Source organism: Argopecten irradians, chromosome 14 (genome assembly GCF_041381155.1).
Source record: "Argopecten irradians isolate NY chromosome 14, Ai_NY, whole genome shotgun sequence".
Lineage (NCBI taxonomy): Eukaryota > Metazoa > Mollusca > Bivalvia > Pectinida > Pectinidae > Argopecten > Argopecten irradians.
This window is the reverse complement of record NC_091147.1, coordinates 17,694,352-17,710,323: the sequence shown is the minus strand read 5'-3', so window position 1 is coordinate 17,710,323 and position 15,972 is coordinate 17,694,352. Positions and strand designations below refer to the sequence as shown.

General features: G+C 34.6%; 2 protein-coding genes across 3 annotated transcripts; one reads left to right on the top strand and one right to left on the bottom strand.

Moving 5' to 3' along the window:
• Positions 1–1,336: 1,336 nt before the first annotated feature.
• On the bottom strand, positions 1,337–8,767 carry LOC138307717 (1-deoxyxylulose-5-phosphate synthase YajO-like). Its single transcript, XM_069248559.1, has 8 exons — positions 8,627–8,767; positions 5,870–6,015; positions 5,153–5,303; positions 4,606–4,779; positions 3,683–3,780; positions 3,217–3,398; positions 2,601–2,740; positions 1,337–1,685 (listed from the first exon to the last, which is right to left on the bottom strand). The coding sequence occupies exons 1-8, from the start codon at positions 8,735–8,737 to the stop codon at positions 1,560–1,562; spliced, it is 1,128 nt and encodes a 375-aa protein (XP_069104660.1). The 5' UTR covers positions 8,738–8,767; the 3' UTR covers positions 1,337–1,559.
• A 35-nt stretch (positions 8,768–8,802) lies between these two features.
• Positions 8,803–15,972, top strand: LOC138307718 (thialysine N-epsilon-acetyltransferase-like). 2 transcript variants are annotated; one of them, XM_069248561.1, is made up of 6 exons: positions 8,803–8,885; positions 9,048–9,206; positions 12,261–12,312; positions 13,771–13,836; positions 14,815–14,966; positions 15,476–15,972. In XM_069248561.1, the coding sequence occupies exons 2-6, from the start codon at positions 9,141–9,143 to the stop codon at positions 15,638–15,640; spliced, it is 501 nt and encodes a 166-aa protein (XP_069104662.1). In that variant the 5' UTR covers positions 8,803–8,885; positions 9,048–9,140; the 3' UTR covers positions 15,641–15,972. The 2 variants fall into 2 exon arrangements, with proteins under 2 accessions (XP_069104662.1, XP_069104663.1); XM_069248562.1 differs by lacking the exon at positions 12,261–12,312 and adding an exon at positions 10,533–10,584.

Genomic DNA, 15,972 nt, shown 5'->3' with positions numbered 1-15,972 from the left:
CGTTAACAATAAACGTTAAACGAAACCGTGAAATGGTCTATTGTTTTAATTAAATTTTCATATGTCGTTCTCAGACGATTGAATTGTATCTATTTGAGTATTTGCAGAAAGGTAGAATGTAGATTCTATTAATATACTGTATGGTTTATCGATTTAGCGATTAACACAACCAGTGAGGTTTGGATCACCATACATCAAAATTAGCATGCTAGATGAAATTTATGAATTTAAATTCAAACGTTATACAAAATAAAAGTTGATGTTTAAAAAAAAATGGTTAGACTGGCGACACGACCCTAAGTTGTTGATCTCCCCTAGTTTGAAACTTAGGGTCTAGGATCAGACAAGTAGCACAATGTACTAATCTTCATGTTACCAATGAAAACGGTATTTGATACATATATATGTACATGTTTCCATAGATCCAGCAGATAGCGCGGTAGAATTTAACTTGATTACCTTATTGCATGATCACAAAAGAAAAGAAAATTTAGGATTTTATAGTTTCTATTCATCTTAACGTCTATTTTGACACCGCCTCATTTTTGACATTCAGTTGAACGTTCACCCATGGGAGGTAAGCTCTGAGATCTATCCTCTAACCGAGACACATCGTTGTTTGTAAAAGCGGTAGTGGCTGTGCCTGCTTAGTGCCCGACATAAATATAAGTGGGACAACCGATTGATCCGTTGTCATTATAATGCGACTTCGTGTGGTGTGCTTTTCGGTGTCTTCGACGTTCAACAACTTCAAGTAGGCATATACAAACTTCACATACAGCATTCACGTAAGGCCGTCCTTAAATAACCCTAGCTGTTAATGAGACGTTGATAAATCAACCAACCTCTTCACCATTAAGTGTATTTATTCTAGAGATATCTATTAACTAATGTTTGTTTTGTGTAGCAAGTAGATTTATTGTCTGGGACATTAATTCCAAATGCATTACCTTAATCTTATTTGTTGTTAGTAACATAACTGTGGGATCTAAACATTGTTTAACTTAACTAGATAATGTTATTAGGAATAGAAACTGTTGACAAAATGCTGTTATTTTTACAGCCTTTGTAACAATTTTGGTTGCTACTTAAGTCTCAACACAAATCTATAAATAATTGTGACAAAATAAGACTGATGTGTCATAAATGTCGGTCGTATATCTCGTTAAAATAAAAGAATTACATTAAGGTGTTTGACCTCAACGGAATCTTATCGTGTTATCTGTTCATACAACATATAACTCAATCTTTGCTAGCCTTACCTGTCATTCGTTGTGTTGAATGAAAGACTTGGACAGTATTTAGATAGTAGATAGTGTCAAGATTCACAAAATCGTTTCAATCAACAATCAATTTATTATATATAACATTCTTTTTTATGATTTTCAAGTATATGTAGTACATGTATAACAGGTATTTTAATATTACTTCTGTACAAGGGAACGCAACAGTTTTATTGCATTAACGGTTCATGGGGAACAACTCTGATAAACTTCTGATTATAACCCAATGTCATTTAATATCTTAATTTGATGGAAATAGCTGTGTCGTTCAGTCGTCTATTTGAACACGTTTTCAACAAATGGCAAAGACAGATAGGGATTACTTCGTCCAGTATTCATACGCTCCAATTGGTTGTAAGGATATGTACTAGGTAGTGCGGTGGCTTGGTCCAAACTCGTCATCTGAAACATGTACGGTATCTGTAATTATACCATTTACAATAGCAACCCAATATGAGGTTGGATAAAGCAAGCATTTGTTCGGTTTCGAAAATTATGCCAGTCAAACTTTCATAAATATCACAATTTTGATTTTTCGGACGTCCCCATGGGAAACATCAAAATCTTTCGTAGTTATACATCAATATTTAAGAATAAAATTTCTCCCTTCTACTTTTATCAAATGATGCACTTTTGTCATATAGACATAATTACGAATATACTGTAACCTCCCAAAACATCCACACACGCAACAAATGGCATATATAAACAGGAGGTCATCCTTAAATGACCATAGCCTAGTCATGTAATTTTAGAAATCAAGCCATAAATTTGTGCTATATCATATTGAGTCCTACGGAACATGGCTTCCAGCATCCACTAACAACCATAGTCTCCACTTATCTTTTGGCTCCTACATGTATCATCCCTAAGAAGTCCTAAATCATTGAAAAAACGCTGTTTGATATATAACTAAGTGGAGTTAAATTAAGGAGGAAAAGGTGGAATCAAACTGCCCTAGCAGAGTATGATCTGTATGTATGACAGGATCCTAGGGATTCAGACTCTAATGCCTTCAATCTTGTTTTAGTTTAGGTCTCATCCATGATTTACTATGGAGACAGTAAGTTTAGCTTACAGCTAAGACTTCTTCACTCTTGAGGAACCAGGTTGGAGCAACCTAATGCTCTAGTGCAATCAAATTATAGAGCGGAATATGTTTTGAACCGGTTAACGAATAATTAATTCGCGCATTCGCAATATATTAATGGTAACTAAATATTTTACGTTATACAACAATTAATATTTGCGCAAAAAGCATTAAAATCTCTATGCTATGACACGATTTTACTGCGCTAGAATGATGGTGTTTATTACCTCGTCCTGGGTTAGACACCAGTCCTCGCCCGCCGCCATGTTGTCCTCCAGTTGTTTGATAGACGTGACACCAATGATAACAGACGATACCACGTTCTTCTGTAGCAACCACTTCAGTGCTACCTGGGGAACTGATTTACCTGTGAAAACAATGGTAGAGAATGTAGAACCTTTTACGGATGTGATTTGGTTTATAATGTTTAACGTCTGATCAATAGACGTAGTCATTTCACAACATCACCATTTTCAGCTTCCTTCAAAATAGTCCCAAGGAATTATCTTAGGGACTCCAGTAATATAAGTGGCAAACTATGGTTCGCAAATATTTCTATGATGGAAGAAGCTAATGTGGTTAGTAGACAAAAATTGACACTATCGTTCTGAGAGGGGATGACCTACTGATTACATTGGTAAACATGTATATATGGTGTCAAACTTCACTATTTCACTACATCACGAAAAGTCAAGACGGAACAACAAAATTCCTACATAAGCAACCAGATTAAAATTTTTGATGACAGAAGTACTAAGTTATGATAAGTAAATGTCAGTTATTTAGCAGAAATTTGTGCACCTATGTTCGGTGCTTAGAATTACGTAAAACCCAAATCCATACCATGGTTTGCTGCAGCTTTCTTCATAATTTCCACGAGGTTCCAGTACCCCTCGTCCTCGGCGTACCAACTCCATGCCGGACAGCTGGATATCGCAGTTTTCTCGTTCTTGTGCACGTGACCAATCCTGCTACCGGAATCTTCTGGCTTCTCTCCACGTTGGAATTTTCCAGTAAGCATTCCTCTAGGATAGGAAAAAAACTTTCAATAGACCTTTCTGTATACGTGATAAATGAACTGTCACTTTAGTGTATTTTCAAAGTATAAAAATAGCCGAAAAAAATAATAAAGTTGATTTTACTGTCAAAGATTAAAGTTAGTTCTCAATAAACTAGCTAAAATTATGACAAACGTTGATCGTCAGAAAGAAATATTGCGGTAAAACCAATGAACCTATCAACTAATATAAATAAACTTCTTTTGTCATTTTATTCTTAAAAATTGGCAACAACAAGGTTTGTAACTCACCCCTTTAAGGGACTCCATACCATCACCCCTAGCCCTTCGTTTCGACATACTTGAAATTCTTCCCATTCAGAATGTCTGCATAACAAATTGTACTGTTGCTGCATAACAAACGGAAAACATTATTATACTTTCTTTTCTTAAGAAGAGTCTGTTTTTACATCGGGAGATTAATAAATTAGAGATTTACAAATGTATTTATAAACCTATCTGGTTCTTAGACTTTAGTAAAAAATTGAAACTAATTGGACTTTTCAATATGTATTTGTAAAGCCATTAAGCTTCAGCTTGGGTTATTTCATGAAAAATAATACTGCTGAAATAGGTTTAATTCAGGATACCGTCAACCAAACTAGAATACAAAAACCTGTCTGCACGACTTGATGCTCAGCAGGGTACATTTTAAAAGTATTGGCCTACTCAATCGGCGCGTTACCGTTATGATGCTTTTGAGAGAGTTGTCACGTGTTTATGTTACCATCGGCATCAAACTCTACTTATTTGGCTAATCAGAAGTCATGATTTTTTTCCGGCTTGCTAGTACCGGTGATCCGAATTGCTGTATTTAATACATATAAGCACTCATCCAAATTCATTCCAAAAACGGTTCCTGATAAATCGTGTGGACAAAATCACCAGACAACAACAACGCTCACTTAATTTTGTAGACTTATTGTAGTTATTTGTATCTAAGAAATATCTTTGAAAACTGTATTATGCAAGTAATGGAATATACAATGTGTTGTAGTACCCAAGCTTCAAGTTCGACCAGCACCAAACAATACAGAATTGTTAAATTTTGTATGGTATTGGTTGGTAAAAAAGTATGGGGTCAGTCACGACCAGGTATGCTATATTCAGTTTCATTGAGAACACCTATGAGTAAAGTGTAAGATTGCTTCAAGAGGATAGGATTACTTTAATACCTGTAGACTGATGACGTTGGATATACCCAGAGATTTAGCGGTGTCCACGATCTTCTGCATCTGCCAGCCATTGACGTTACTGACACCGATGTACCGAACCTTTCCGGCTTTGACGAGGTCGTCGAAGGCCCGGAGTGTCTCCTCTAGTGGTACAGCGTAGTCCCAGCAATGTGTCTGAAAATAGGGGAATAAATATAGAGCAAGGTCAACGTAGACGTAATAGCGTATCTGGAATTACTGTAGTGACGTCCCAGAGGTTAAAACAATGTCATTAGTTGGTTTAACAGTAATAGGCTGAGTCATGTAGGCGATAAACCAGTAACTAACTAAATCTGGAATGACTGACATTTATTCATTATCTACCGTTGTCAACATACCTAATATTATGTAGGTTTTTTCTCCTCTAAACACCATTGCCAGCATCTCAAAAATACACAAACACGTGCAACACACAATGCATTTGAAACCATGGAAAGATAATCTCACCTGAAATCAAGATTCCTAACGAGGGTTTTAGATCGTATCCTACACAACTTTTATACCTCACCTGATAGAGGTCGATGTAATCCGTCTGGAGCCGACGTAAACTGTCCTCACACATCTGTATAATATGTCGTCTGCCCAAACCGACGTCATTAGGAGCGTCACCCATCTTGGCGCGGCATTTTGTGGCGATGACGAAGTTGCTTCGTTTTTGTCTAAAACATATGAATGATTGTTGTCAATTTTGTAATTGATAAATGTTGATACATCTAGACTTTATATTGCTTCAGATCTTTCATTTCTGTGTTAAACTTAAATGTGCAGTAGTTTTTATACTCACGAATCAATGAGAGCTTTCAATATGTTATTTACTACCAAAAATTATTTTGAGAGTTACAATACTTATAATGAGTAGATGTTGATTTTACAAAAACAAAGAAGAACTCAATATTTATAGCAAAACTGTCAAATTCTGTTCTGTGAAAGAAGCACATTACTACTCAAATGTGTTAAAGGTGTGCAGCCATCGTAACACACTCACCAGAGCATGACCAATGCTTGCCATCGTAACACACTCACCAGAGCATGACCAATGCTTGATGGAGTTATTTCGAATTAACTTGTTTGCAATGGAGTGAGAAAAAGGATGCGGATTTTATTTAGATTGATAAAAATGAATAATGTGTTCTGTACTTACTTTCAGAAAGAACATTTAGGTACAGAAAGTATAATAAATATCTTCTTATGATAAGTAACAAAAGTTCAAAACAGCTGTACCTACTTAGTTAGCCACGATCCAATGATTTCCTCCGACTGACCAAAACAGTACATATTGGCAGTGTCGATGAAATTCCCGCCAAGGGCTGCATATCGATCCAATATTTCGTGAGCTTTCGTCTCATCAAGTTGTGTTGGGCTGGAAAATGCCTGAAACATAGACAATCAAATAACTTATCATAAAAATAACCATGTTTACATCGTTTATATATCAAGGTTAAATATATATTCTTGATTGACCAATGGATTGTTCCACATATCCTGATTTTAATATCAGATGTTTGCTGCTGACCGACCGATATCAATAGGTTCTACGTTGTAAATTTGTCCTATTTTTCATTCTTCGCAAGCATATTTTGTTTTAAATATGTATTTTCCTGCATAGTGTACGTTTTGCGTTAGACTTACAGAGAAAGAAAGCCAACTTCAAAGTCTTCAGGTTTTTCTATTCTTAAGAGGCCGTGCCAATAAGCATCAAGCTTTAGGTGGAAAGTGAAAAAAATAGGCATGGAAATTTGGTTGCCATGGCAACAAGGTCTCATAATTGGAAAAATGTTGAAAAAGAAGGATATTTGTATGGAAAATTCAATCATTTATAAAAATGACATTTTTATGAAAACAATATATATTCATAATATGAAGAATATTTGATTAAAACAAATCATCAATAAACAATCCAAAATTATAGGATGGTTGCTATGGTAACAGTAAATAGCCACATCCCTGATTTCCAAAAATTGACGAAAAATGTGTACTTTTTGTTGAAAAATTATGGAAAATCCGTACATTTGCCATGCAATTTATATTACTGAGGATCATTAATGGATGTTTAAGTAATGAAAGAAAAAATAAAATTGGGTAGAAAATTTAATCTGTTTTCTTAATGGATGACTGAAATTAGGTCATTTTTACAAATTTTTATTAGAAAAATAGGGTCATTTCTGTTTGTTATTCTTTCAATGTTGTATTTGTTTCATTCAAAAAAAAAATATCACTGCTGGAAGCTTATTGAGTATGCTTAAAATTGATTAATTATATAAAAAGTGAAATTTTAGGACCATTTGTCATTGAAAATATCCCTAGCAACACTATTTATTCCTTAGCAACAGCTTATTATTACTTATATTTCTACTGCCTCCTCTTTCAAATAGAAATAATTATATTGTCACTATAATATGTGAACTGTGACATAACTTGACACCAAAAATACAGTTAATTCCTTTCACCAAACCATATAATATATATGTAAATGGATTTGAGGGAAAAGGCAGATATAGAGACAAAACTGCATCAATAGAAATTCTTTTGTCAACTTTTATTCAGCTTATATAATAAAAGAGTCATCACACTATAAACATATGCCCTCATCAGTCATCACACTGTAAACTTGTGCCCTCATCAGTCATCACACTATAAACTTGTGCCCTCATCAGTCATCACACAATAAACTTATGCCCTCATCAGTCATCACACTATAAACATATGCCCTCATCAGTCATCACACTATAAACTTGTGCCCTCATCAGTCATCACACTATAAACATATGCCCTCATCAGTCATCACACTATAAACTTGTGCCCTCATCAGTCGTCACACTATAAACTTGCGCCCTCATCAGTCGTCACACTATAAACTTGTGCCCTCATCAGTCGTCACACTATAAACTTATGCCCTCATCAGTCACCAAAATGTAAACTTATGCCCTCATCAATCATCACCCTGTAAACTTATGCCCTAAGCAGTCATCACACTATAATCTTATGCCCTCATCATTACTGAGACATCAGTCATCAGAGTGTAAACGTATGCCCTCATCACACTATAACTTTTGCTTCTCATCAGTCATAATTACTTGACTGTAAACATACACTTATTACATCAGTCATCACACTATAAACTTGTATGCCATCATTCAACATACCCTCACCAGACTGAAATATCTTCATTAAACATCCTTTCACAACATTTGATGTCCTCATTAAAAAAAATTCAACTAAAATGTTTTGTCCATATGGCTTGATAACAGATCTCTGTAGACTCATTTTGTGAATGTATCTGTTCCAAACTGAAATTACAACCAACACACTTTAAGCTTATTAATTTATCTGAATTAATAAGCATCACTTTGGTCTTTTGATATCACACACTTCACCAAACTGTGTTTGTGTAAGGACATATGAATGAGTTGTAAATTTTGTACATGAAATAACTCTGTCACGGATTTCTGTTATTTTTTTTTACAAATAGGCTCGGCTAAGTAATCCATGGTGCAACCTTCTGCGCAAACGAATCATGCTGCTGAGTGACCGAGGCTGTATGTCAGCAAGACAATTACATATATAGAGGATGTTTACATATATTAATAAATTAATACTGTAGCATGTGTTGTTGGTTTCTTTAAAATTCCAAGAAATTCCAATAACAATGTGTGTGGTATGTATCATACATTTATGCATAGTTAAACAGTTCATAACTTTCTGGTCATCATCGCGATGACCCGTCCTATATTTCAACCTGATAAGTGTTTTACGTATTTCTCTATAACTAAGTTTGCTCAAAAGATTTTTAAATTGTATTCACGAATATTTATGTTTAAACTTCGACATTCGTTTGATTTCTGTTCAATATAATTTGGACAGAACATTGTAAAAATTATAAGTTCTATACACTATCGTCGAAAGCGCGTTGATAAAATGTCCGGTCGGATATATATTACCACGGGTAGATTTTCACCTTTCACACACATTTACTATCACTTACTGGGTGTCCGCCCGGAGCCTTTCCAAATGTCATTGTGCCGAGACAGATATTTGACACACTCAGTCCCGATCGCCCCAGAAACTGATATTTTCCACCTGTTTGCGCTGCCATTGTCGCTGAATAGGTCTATTAAACTTTACTGTCCCACTTGATCTTCTGTAAGCGCTAATGCTACCCACTCGCTGCGTTTGTCTGATGTCGGCGGTAGGCGATACGGGGGTCGTCTCAAAAGATTGTTTAAAAGATAACGATATCGGAGGTAGGCAAGCCATATTGGGAGACTATTGTTTATCATAACCCGGTGTGTCTAGTTGTTTTAGTAATATATGCTTCTACTAGGAACATAAGGTGTTGATAGTATAAAAGAACATCCAATGTTTTCTCCATCACAAAGCGCCTTCTTATATTTATATTTTACTAGAGGACTTACAACGCTGAAAGCCTGACCCTATACGATGTAGTGTGGTTTTGAGATACAGGGTATATATAAAGGTTTTAATCACCATTGCCCAACATGTCGGGATTTCACATCAGACCCGCCGTAGATGGAGATATACAGGAAATCTATCGAATGGCCACAGTGAGTATACACACATGTTAATGATAGCTAACTAGGACGGTGTTCATATTTAATAACTAGACCGGTGTATAGGGAAATTTGTATACCTATTGTTTTCCACAGTAAAAAGTTACAGTTACATTTGTACCAGAAGCCATTTTTGTTGTTTAAGCCTAAATAAGTTTACAATAGTTTTCTTACTGTCAACAGTGGTATATTTTAAAGTCTACTTATTGATGCATTAAAAATGGATTTTTTCCAATTGTTTTATCCAAATAAAGGATTGAACCTTGACAATAATTCCATTTTCCATCCTTTTAAACCAGATGAATGCTTAGAAATATACAAAATATTTAAAACGTATTGTTGAAAAATTCAATAGTTATTTTTTTCATAAATGGTCTGGATTTCAAAGCCTATATTGAAACAAAACAACGTCAATTAGCCTATTTCTGATGGTGTGGAAACAACGCTCAATTTACAGATAACAAATAAAACTTACATATATTACTGAGAGAAACAAAAGGATTTAAGTGTATATTTGTATCTTTATTTAACGATACAGGATCTTGATATAGATTTGTCACTCCAGAGAAAAACTGGAAATGGTAGAGTTTAGTATACTATAACAATGTATCTTTCATATGGGTTTGTCAGGGTGATAGAGAGATAATTAAGCTGGAATATAAGGAGGGATTTAATAATATTAATTTTCCTAATAAATGTTAGATTCCACCCTTCCCATGAAGTAATTAGAGCTGCAGTTGAGTTTAACCAATTTCTTATCAAAATTCAACCTGGGTATTTCTGTTAAAGTCAATCAAAATTCAATTCCTAAAACTTTTATCTTATTATTCCCATTGCAAAAAGGTTTCATCACTGTATTTCTACTGCTTAGAAAAATAACATGTTATGTCAGCATTGATATAAGTCAAGATATTTCAAAAAAAAAAAAGTGCTCGTTTATAGATTCCTTTAAAGAAGAAATGCCATCTAGCACCAAACGAGTATCATCGGCATACATATCTCCTTACTCAATATAGCACCAATCTGTTTCTTTTCCAATCATTAGGAACAGTTTCTGTTTTGATTGATATATTACATGACAACGGTAATGGCGTTAACTTTGTTTCTGTCATTTCCTTAAGAAAATGCGGATGAGCTGTATCTATGCCTGATGATATGACGACTTTCAGTTTAAGTAGTTCTTTTAGCACATCTCTATCTGTTCCATTGGAAAACTAACATTTTTGTGAGGTACTTTGGTACATCCACCTCATCACCTGGTTCTATTACGAATACATTTTGATGTTATATGTGATATTAACTATATCGTCTGTTTCTCAGGAACTTGCAGTCTTTTCAGATGGATTGGATGAATTCAAAATAACGCAAGAATGTAAGCTGTATATGTATTCATCTACGTTTCCTTGCGTAAATGAATATTCCGTATTTGCATTTTACAGATTTATCTGCCCATGCGGGTAGGTATTGATTGTGACGTTATGTGTTTGTGAGCGTAACGTCATACTTTTTCGGATAAAACGACGTGAATTGCGCTCACAAAATAATGACGTAACAATCGATACATACCCGCAAGGGAGCTAACTCTGTAATATGCAAAGACGTAATAAGCTTTCCTTTATTTACTTATATTTACACTTGCTAGGCTTGTTCACTATACGCAATTACTAGCCGATTTTGTTTACCATAACTGCATGGTAACATTGAACTTTGAACTTGCGTATGAAAATGTTCTATGCAACGTAAAGGGGCTACTTTTTTTAAAAGAAACACATGGCTTTGTTTACATTTTGGCGTAACATTACGTGTATTTTGCTGTTTTTCATAGAATTTGGGGAAAATGTAAACAATACATATATGTTTTATATTTATATATGATACAAACATTTTTAAAATGAACAATTGTATAAAGAAACGGGAAAAAAGTATCCCGACCGGGGCGACGTGCAGCGCTTTCATTTTTGTTAAAAATGATGGATGTCAAATGTAAACATTACCTCTGTGTCTATGTCCTACGATCGAGTCTTTTGGGTTGACGGGCGTGAGACCCTCTGACAGAGCCAGGTCAGTTATAAACATATTCTCTTGTCTTTGTTCTTTGAGAATTTAATCATGTGTATTATAAAACATGCACCGCTAGTAATCCACGTGTTGACAGTCACACGTCACCACAAATACAATGTATCCATCGAACACAAGTGAAGTTGTTCCATCTATAGATGGCGATGGATCTAAGCGTAGATTATATAATCACATGGCTTCGAAGGATGTAACATCGTCAAGTCAGACGACAATCTCAAACAAATTTAGCTACTTGAAAATCGGTGTTTTGACAACTTCGGAAAACTCCAGTGTGTAAGCGTGCGTCAGCCTCGCCTCGCTGCCCAATAGGCCTAACGGTCACCGAGTTCACACATGTGGCCGAGTACAAATACTTTATGTTATTACGCTATATATTAACTTTTAGCAAAATTGAATACCTATTTAAAGTTCTGATATGATTAAATAAAATTATCTCTGAAATTTACTTTGTTTGTCATGTTTATTTTACACTAAAATATTGATTTTTTTTTTCGTCGCGGATGAATAATTCTATCTTACGTGAAGAGTCATCATTCGCTGTTCAATTGAGTAAGCTCCTCCCACTTTTGACCGACTTTTATTGAATAATTACGTCACTTTCAAATGACGATTTTATTGCATAAAATATAAATAAAAAGTCGTGTGAGTGTAAATATAGGGATTGGATTTCGTTTTTATGTTAACCATGCTTGTATGGAGCAATTCCTCTAAGAATATATTCAATATGGGCGCTAACGCGCCTCATAGAATACATTCTTAGAGGAATTGCTCCATACAAGCATGGTTAACATAAAAACGGAATCCAATCCCTATTTACAAAACAACATCAAAAAAGCCCATTTCTGTCGTCGTGGAAGCAACAATTCCTTAAAAAAAAACAATTAAAACTTTAACATATCTTACTGAGAGAGAAACAAAACGATTTGAGTACATATTTAATATTAATGATATCGTCTAATTGTTTCTCAGGAACTTGCAGTCTTTTTAGAAGGATTAGAAGAATTCAAAACAACGGAAGAATGTAAGCTGTATATGTATTCTTTTACGTTTTCGGGCGTATTGACATATATTGACCAATATATGATTTGATGTTGCCACAATTACAGAAATTAACTTGACGTTACCCAAATTGGATTTTTTTTTAAGATAACTGTTCAAATTTTCTAACGGATACTTGGATCCAATTGTTTTTCTCTTACCATGCAACAAACATATCTCTTTAGTTTAATTTCATGATTTGTTTTCTTGTCAGCAGTACATATTTTTATAAATAAAGAGCTTTGAAGTATGCCCGGTCCAGTTCTGTGTTTAACGGGGTTTAGTACCTAAAATGGTACACCTCCTAACTTGATATGATTAATAAATGTCTAGAAATGATAAATATGTTTGAATTCATTTCTTAGTTATTTAAGTCGCCTATTTGTTAAATATCCTATTCAACAATCGTTTTCCCTGTTTTAAAATATGTAGTGTTTTAGGATGTCGCTTGACGTCGTTTCCCGGACTTTTTCATAATTTCATTATTTTCATGTTTAAATAGAGATGATAAGCAACAGGAAAGAATATGTTATATAAAAATGTCACAGCTACTATCAACTATCAACCACCTTAAGTTTTGTTCAGGACAATTATTGTCATTTTAGATTGTAAACTGAAAATTCGGCTTCATAAAAGTGTTCGATTTTGGGTAACGCCACGTTATATACCACAGTCTCCCAAAACACAAGCAATCGCCGCTCACATTTGTCATATACAATATATACAACCAAGCTGCATGTTGATTTTAAGCCATATTAGTTGGTAAAATAAATGTCAATGACAAATTTTATCGCAAGTTTCGTTGTAAATGTAATAAGCGTATTTAAAGTGAACAGTCGGGCAAGGATGGCTAAAGTCGGTAAAAATGGTATGAATGTATCCAGTATAATTTCTTATGAAATGGAAAAATAAAATCTCTCGTCAAAATCTGTCTGATAAAATGTCCTCCCGGCTCACTATGGCCGTGGTTACATTTCCACGCAGCCTCGCTTTCAATGCTTTCAACTTTTCTTTACTTTAATGGTCAGAACTGGGAAACTAAGCAGAACTTGGACGTCGTATTAATATGTGAGAACTTTTGGAAGGCCAATGAACGCATTTAGACTGGTTTTCTTTGCCCGACTATTCACTTTAATAGTAATTATATATATATAATGTTTATCTAGAATTAATTGGATTCGAAATTTGATCATGAAATCGTTCTAGTCTGTTTGAATTTGTAATTTTTCAAGTTTATTATACAAAGATATCACTTTCTTACAATTTCTGCAAATTCGTCTCCTTTATATTTTTGCTTGCTTATATAAGTTATATATATAATTGCTAATATATTTTTCAACATAATGTCCAATGCACATGCATCCTAACATCAACAGTTAGCACATGCATTATTATCATTTTTATCACCATCATCATACTCTTCTGTAATTTGTTGCAACAGCTCTGAGACGTGACCGGAAGTATTATGAATGCTTCGTGGTAGAAGACTCCTCTACATCTTCCTCGGGTATGTATAAAACAAGCGTTAGATTATAATTGTATATAAAGCATTTATACCAGAAAATGTATGTCAAGCTTTAGACCGGGCAGTGACAATTTTTTATCACTGTGATCTTGAAGAAATTGTTATTTATCTGGGCCACCTGGTCTACATATTGATTTGGTTTCCAAGAAGTTCTGCCTTCATGCTCTCAAGTTTCTTCCTAGATCACATGTGGACCGCCATTTGTAAAAACGTCGACGTAAACTTTCTAAAGGTGTTTTATAGGAGTGTGTCTCAATAGAAATAACTTTTTCACGTGAACACTGTTGGCCTTAGTGCATCGCACAAGAGGGCAATAACATTGAAAAAGAATAGCTGGATCTTAACCGGAAACAAGTATGGCTCTGGGATCATGAAACAATCTTAGACTTTAGTTTAGTTAGCCAATCAGAAATGACGAAAATTTTTTGTAACGCCATCTATTATTGGTTAATTCTCAACATAAGACAGTTTTGAACTTAAGATTGTTTTATGATCCTAAAGCCTGGTTGTGTATTAATCTCCCTCGCATATCCCAGGGTTATCTTTTAGTAAAAGTATGAGATACCATCCATTTTAAACATTCTGATCTAAAACTTAAAATAAAGCATGTATCGTTGCACCAAGACCGATGTACAAGATCACCTTTTTTGTCCCCTATAATTGTTCGTGAAATAAATCATCTCATTATAATGCTTTAACTTTCTTTATTGATAGAAAAAACTTATAGAAACTGTAAATATTTGCTACGAGACTCACTGTTCATGACACCGACACCTGTTAAAATAGCTGACTTTAACTAGTGTGTTGTATAGCTCTCCCGTAAGGAGTCTTTGTCGCAACTGAATTTTCATTATTTTATAACACATAAAATACATAATTTGTAATTTTTATTACAAAAATGCTGAATCATGAAATCTAACAAAGTATACGCTGTACTGATTTGTTGATTACATTTTGTAGATTCTGCGCCAAAGCCCCTCATAGGCTATGCTATGTTTCACTACACTTTCTCGTCGTGGGACGGACGGGCGGCCTTCCTCAACGACATGTACGTGTCAGCTGATCACAGAGGCAAAGGTATCGGTAAAGAACTACTGAAGACAGTAGCAAAGGTGAGGAATTAAACCTGTACGATCCAATCATAAACTGCCTGGTCTTGTCAAGTTCTTAACACATTAGAGAGACAGATCTAGAATTATATATAGACATTAAATATTTTCTTGGGATGTCGCCACCGGACCCAACACTTTTATTTGTCTTGTAAATGTTACCGTCGTATGCGGCTATTGCAATATAATATGGACACTAAATGACTTATTATATATGCAAATTTCAATTCAGGATTGAATGCTGGTAAAGCGATAGTATTTATCATTCAAGTATTGGCTTCAGGATAGAATCGGTAACGCGAGCCAGTCCTCTTCAATGCACTCTACGTTTACTATATAGTTTTTGAAACACTACCAATAGTCTGAACATGTGTTTTAAAACTTGAGAAAGACGTTTAACCTATTTAATATTTAAAAATAAGCTGTGTTGCACAAAATACTACCGTGCTAACTTGAATTAGCTATCATCACGATTAAAAATAGTCAAATGGTTCTGTTTTCTATCTTTCCAGGACGTCTTAGAGAATGGCTGTGAAGTTATGGACTGGTGGGTACTAGATTGGAATTCCAAAGCCATCGAATTTTATAAATCACATGGCGCTATCAATTTAACGGAATTAGACCGTATCCATACATACAGGATGTCAAAGTCTAATCTAGAAAAACTTGCCAGCTGAACATTGGAAAACGTATTGGGGTCATTTCATTAGTGAAATACATTAAAGAAAACTGTGTGGCCTTAAAACATTCTAGCATGCAGCTCAAATATGTATTTAATATACTGGTGTCATCCACAGCATGAACGAAAAAGCCATCCTAATATATTCAGAATGGAAATAGAGTATATCTTGTTCTTTCACGCCAGAGAGAAAGAGAGTATCCTTCAACATCAATTTTTTTATATGTTCCATATTATTCCCGGCATACATTTACTTTGCTGTCTGGATATTATGGTAGGGATGTCCTTTTTGCTTCAATGTTAAAATAAAGTATCACATTGTGGAATGAT

Excerpts from the sequence above, each read along its gene's own strand:
- LOC138307718 (XM_069248561.1), top strand. The coding sequence starts at position 9,141 with ATGTCGGGATTTCACATCAGACCCGCCGTAGATGGAGATATACAGGAA. Across the intron at positions 12,313-13,770 it reads ATTCAAAACAACGGAAGAAT|CTCTGAGACGTGACCGGAAG; the intron begins GTAAGCTGTATA and ends TTGTTGCAACAG. Across the intron at positions 14,967-15,475 it reads TACTGAAGACAGTAGCAAAG|GACGTCTTAGAGAATGGCTG; the intron begins GTGAGGAATTAA and ends CTATCTTTCCAG.
- LOC138307717 (XM_069248559.1), bottom strand. The coding sequence starts at position 8,737 with ATGGCAGCGCAAACAGGTGGAAAATATCAGTTTCTGGGGCGATCGGGA. Across the intron at positions 5,304-5,869 it reads ATTGGATCGTGGCTAACTAA|ACAAAAACGAAGCAACTTCG; the intron begins GTAGGTACAGCT and ends CATATGTTTTAG. Across the intron at positions 1,686-2,600 it reads GGTGTCTAACCCAGGACGAG|ATGACGAGTTTGGACCAAGC; the intron begins GTAATAAACACC and ends TACATGTTTCAG.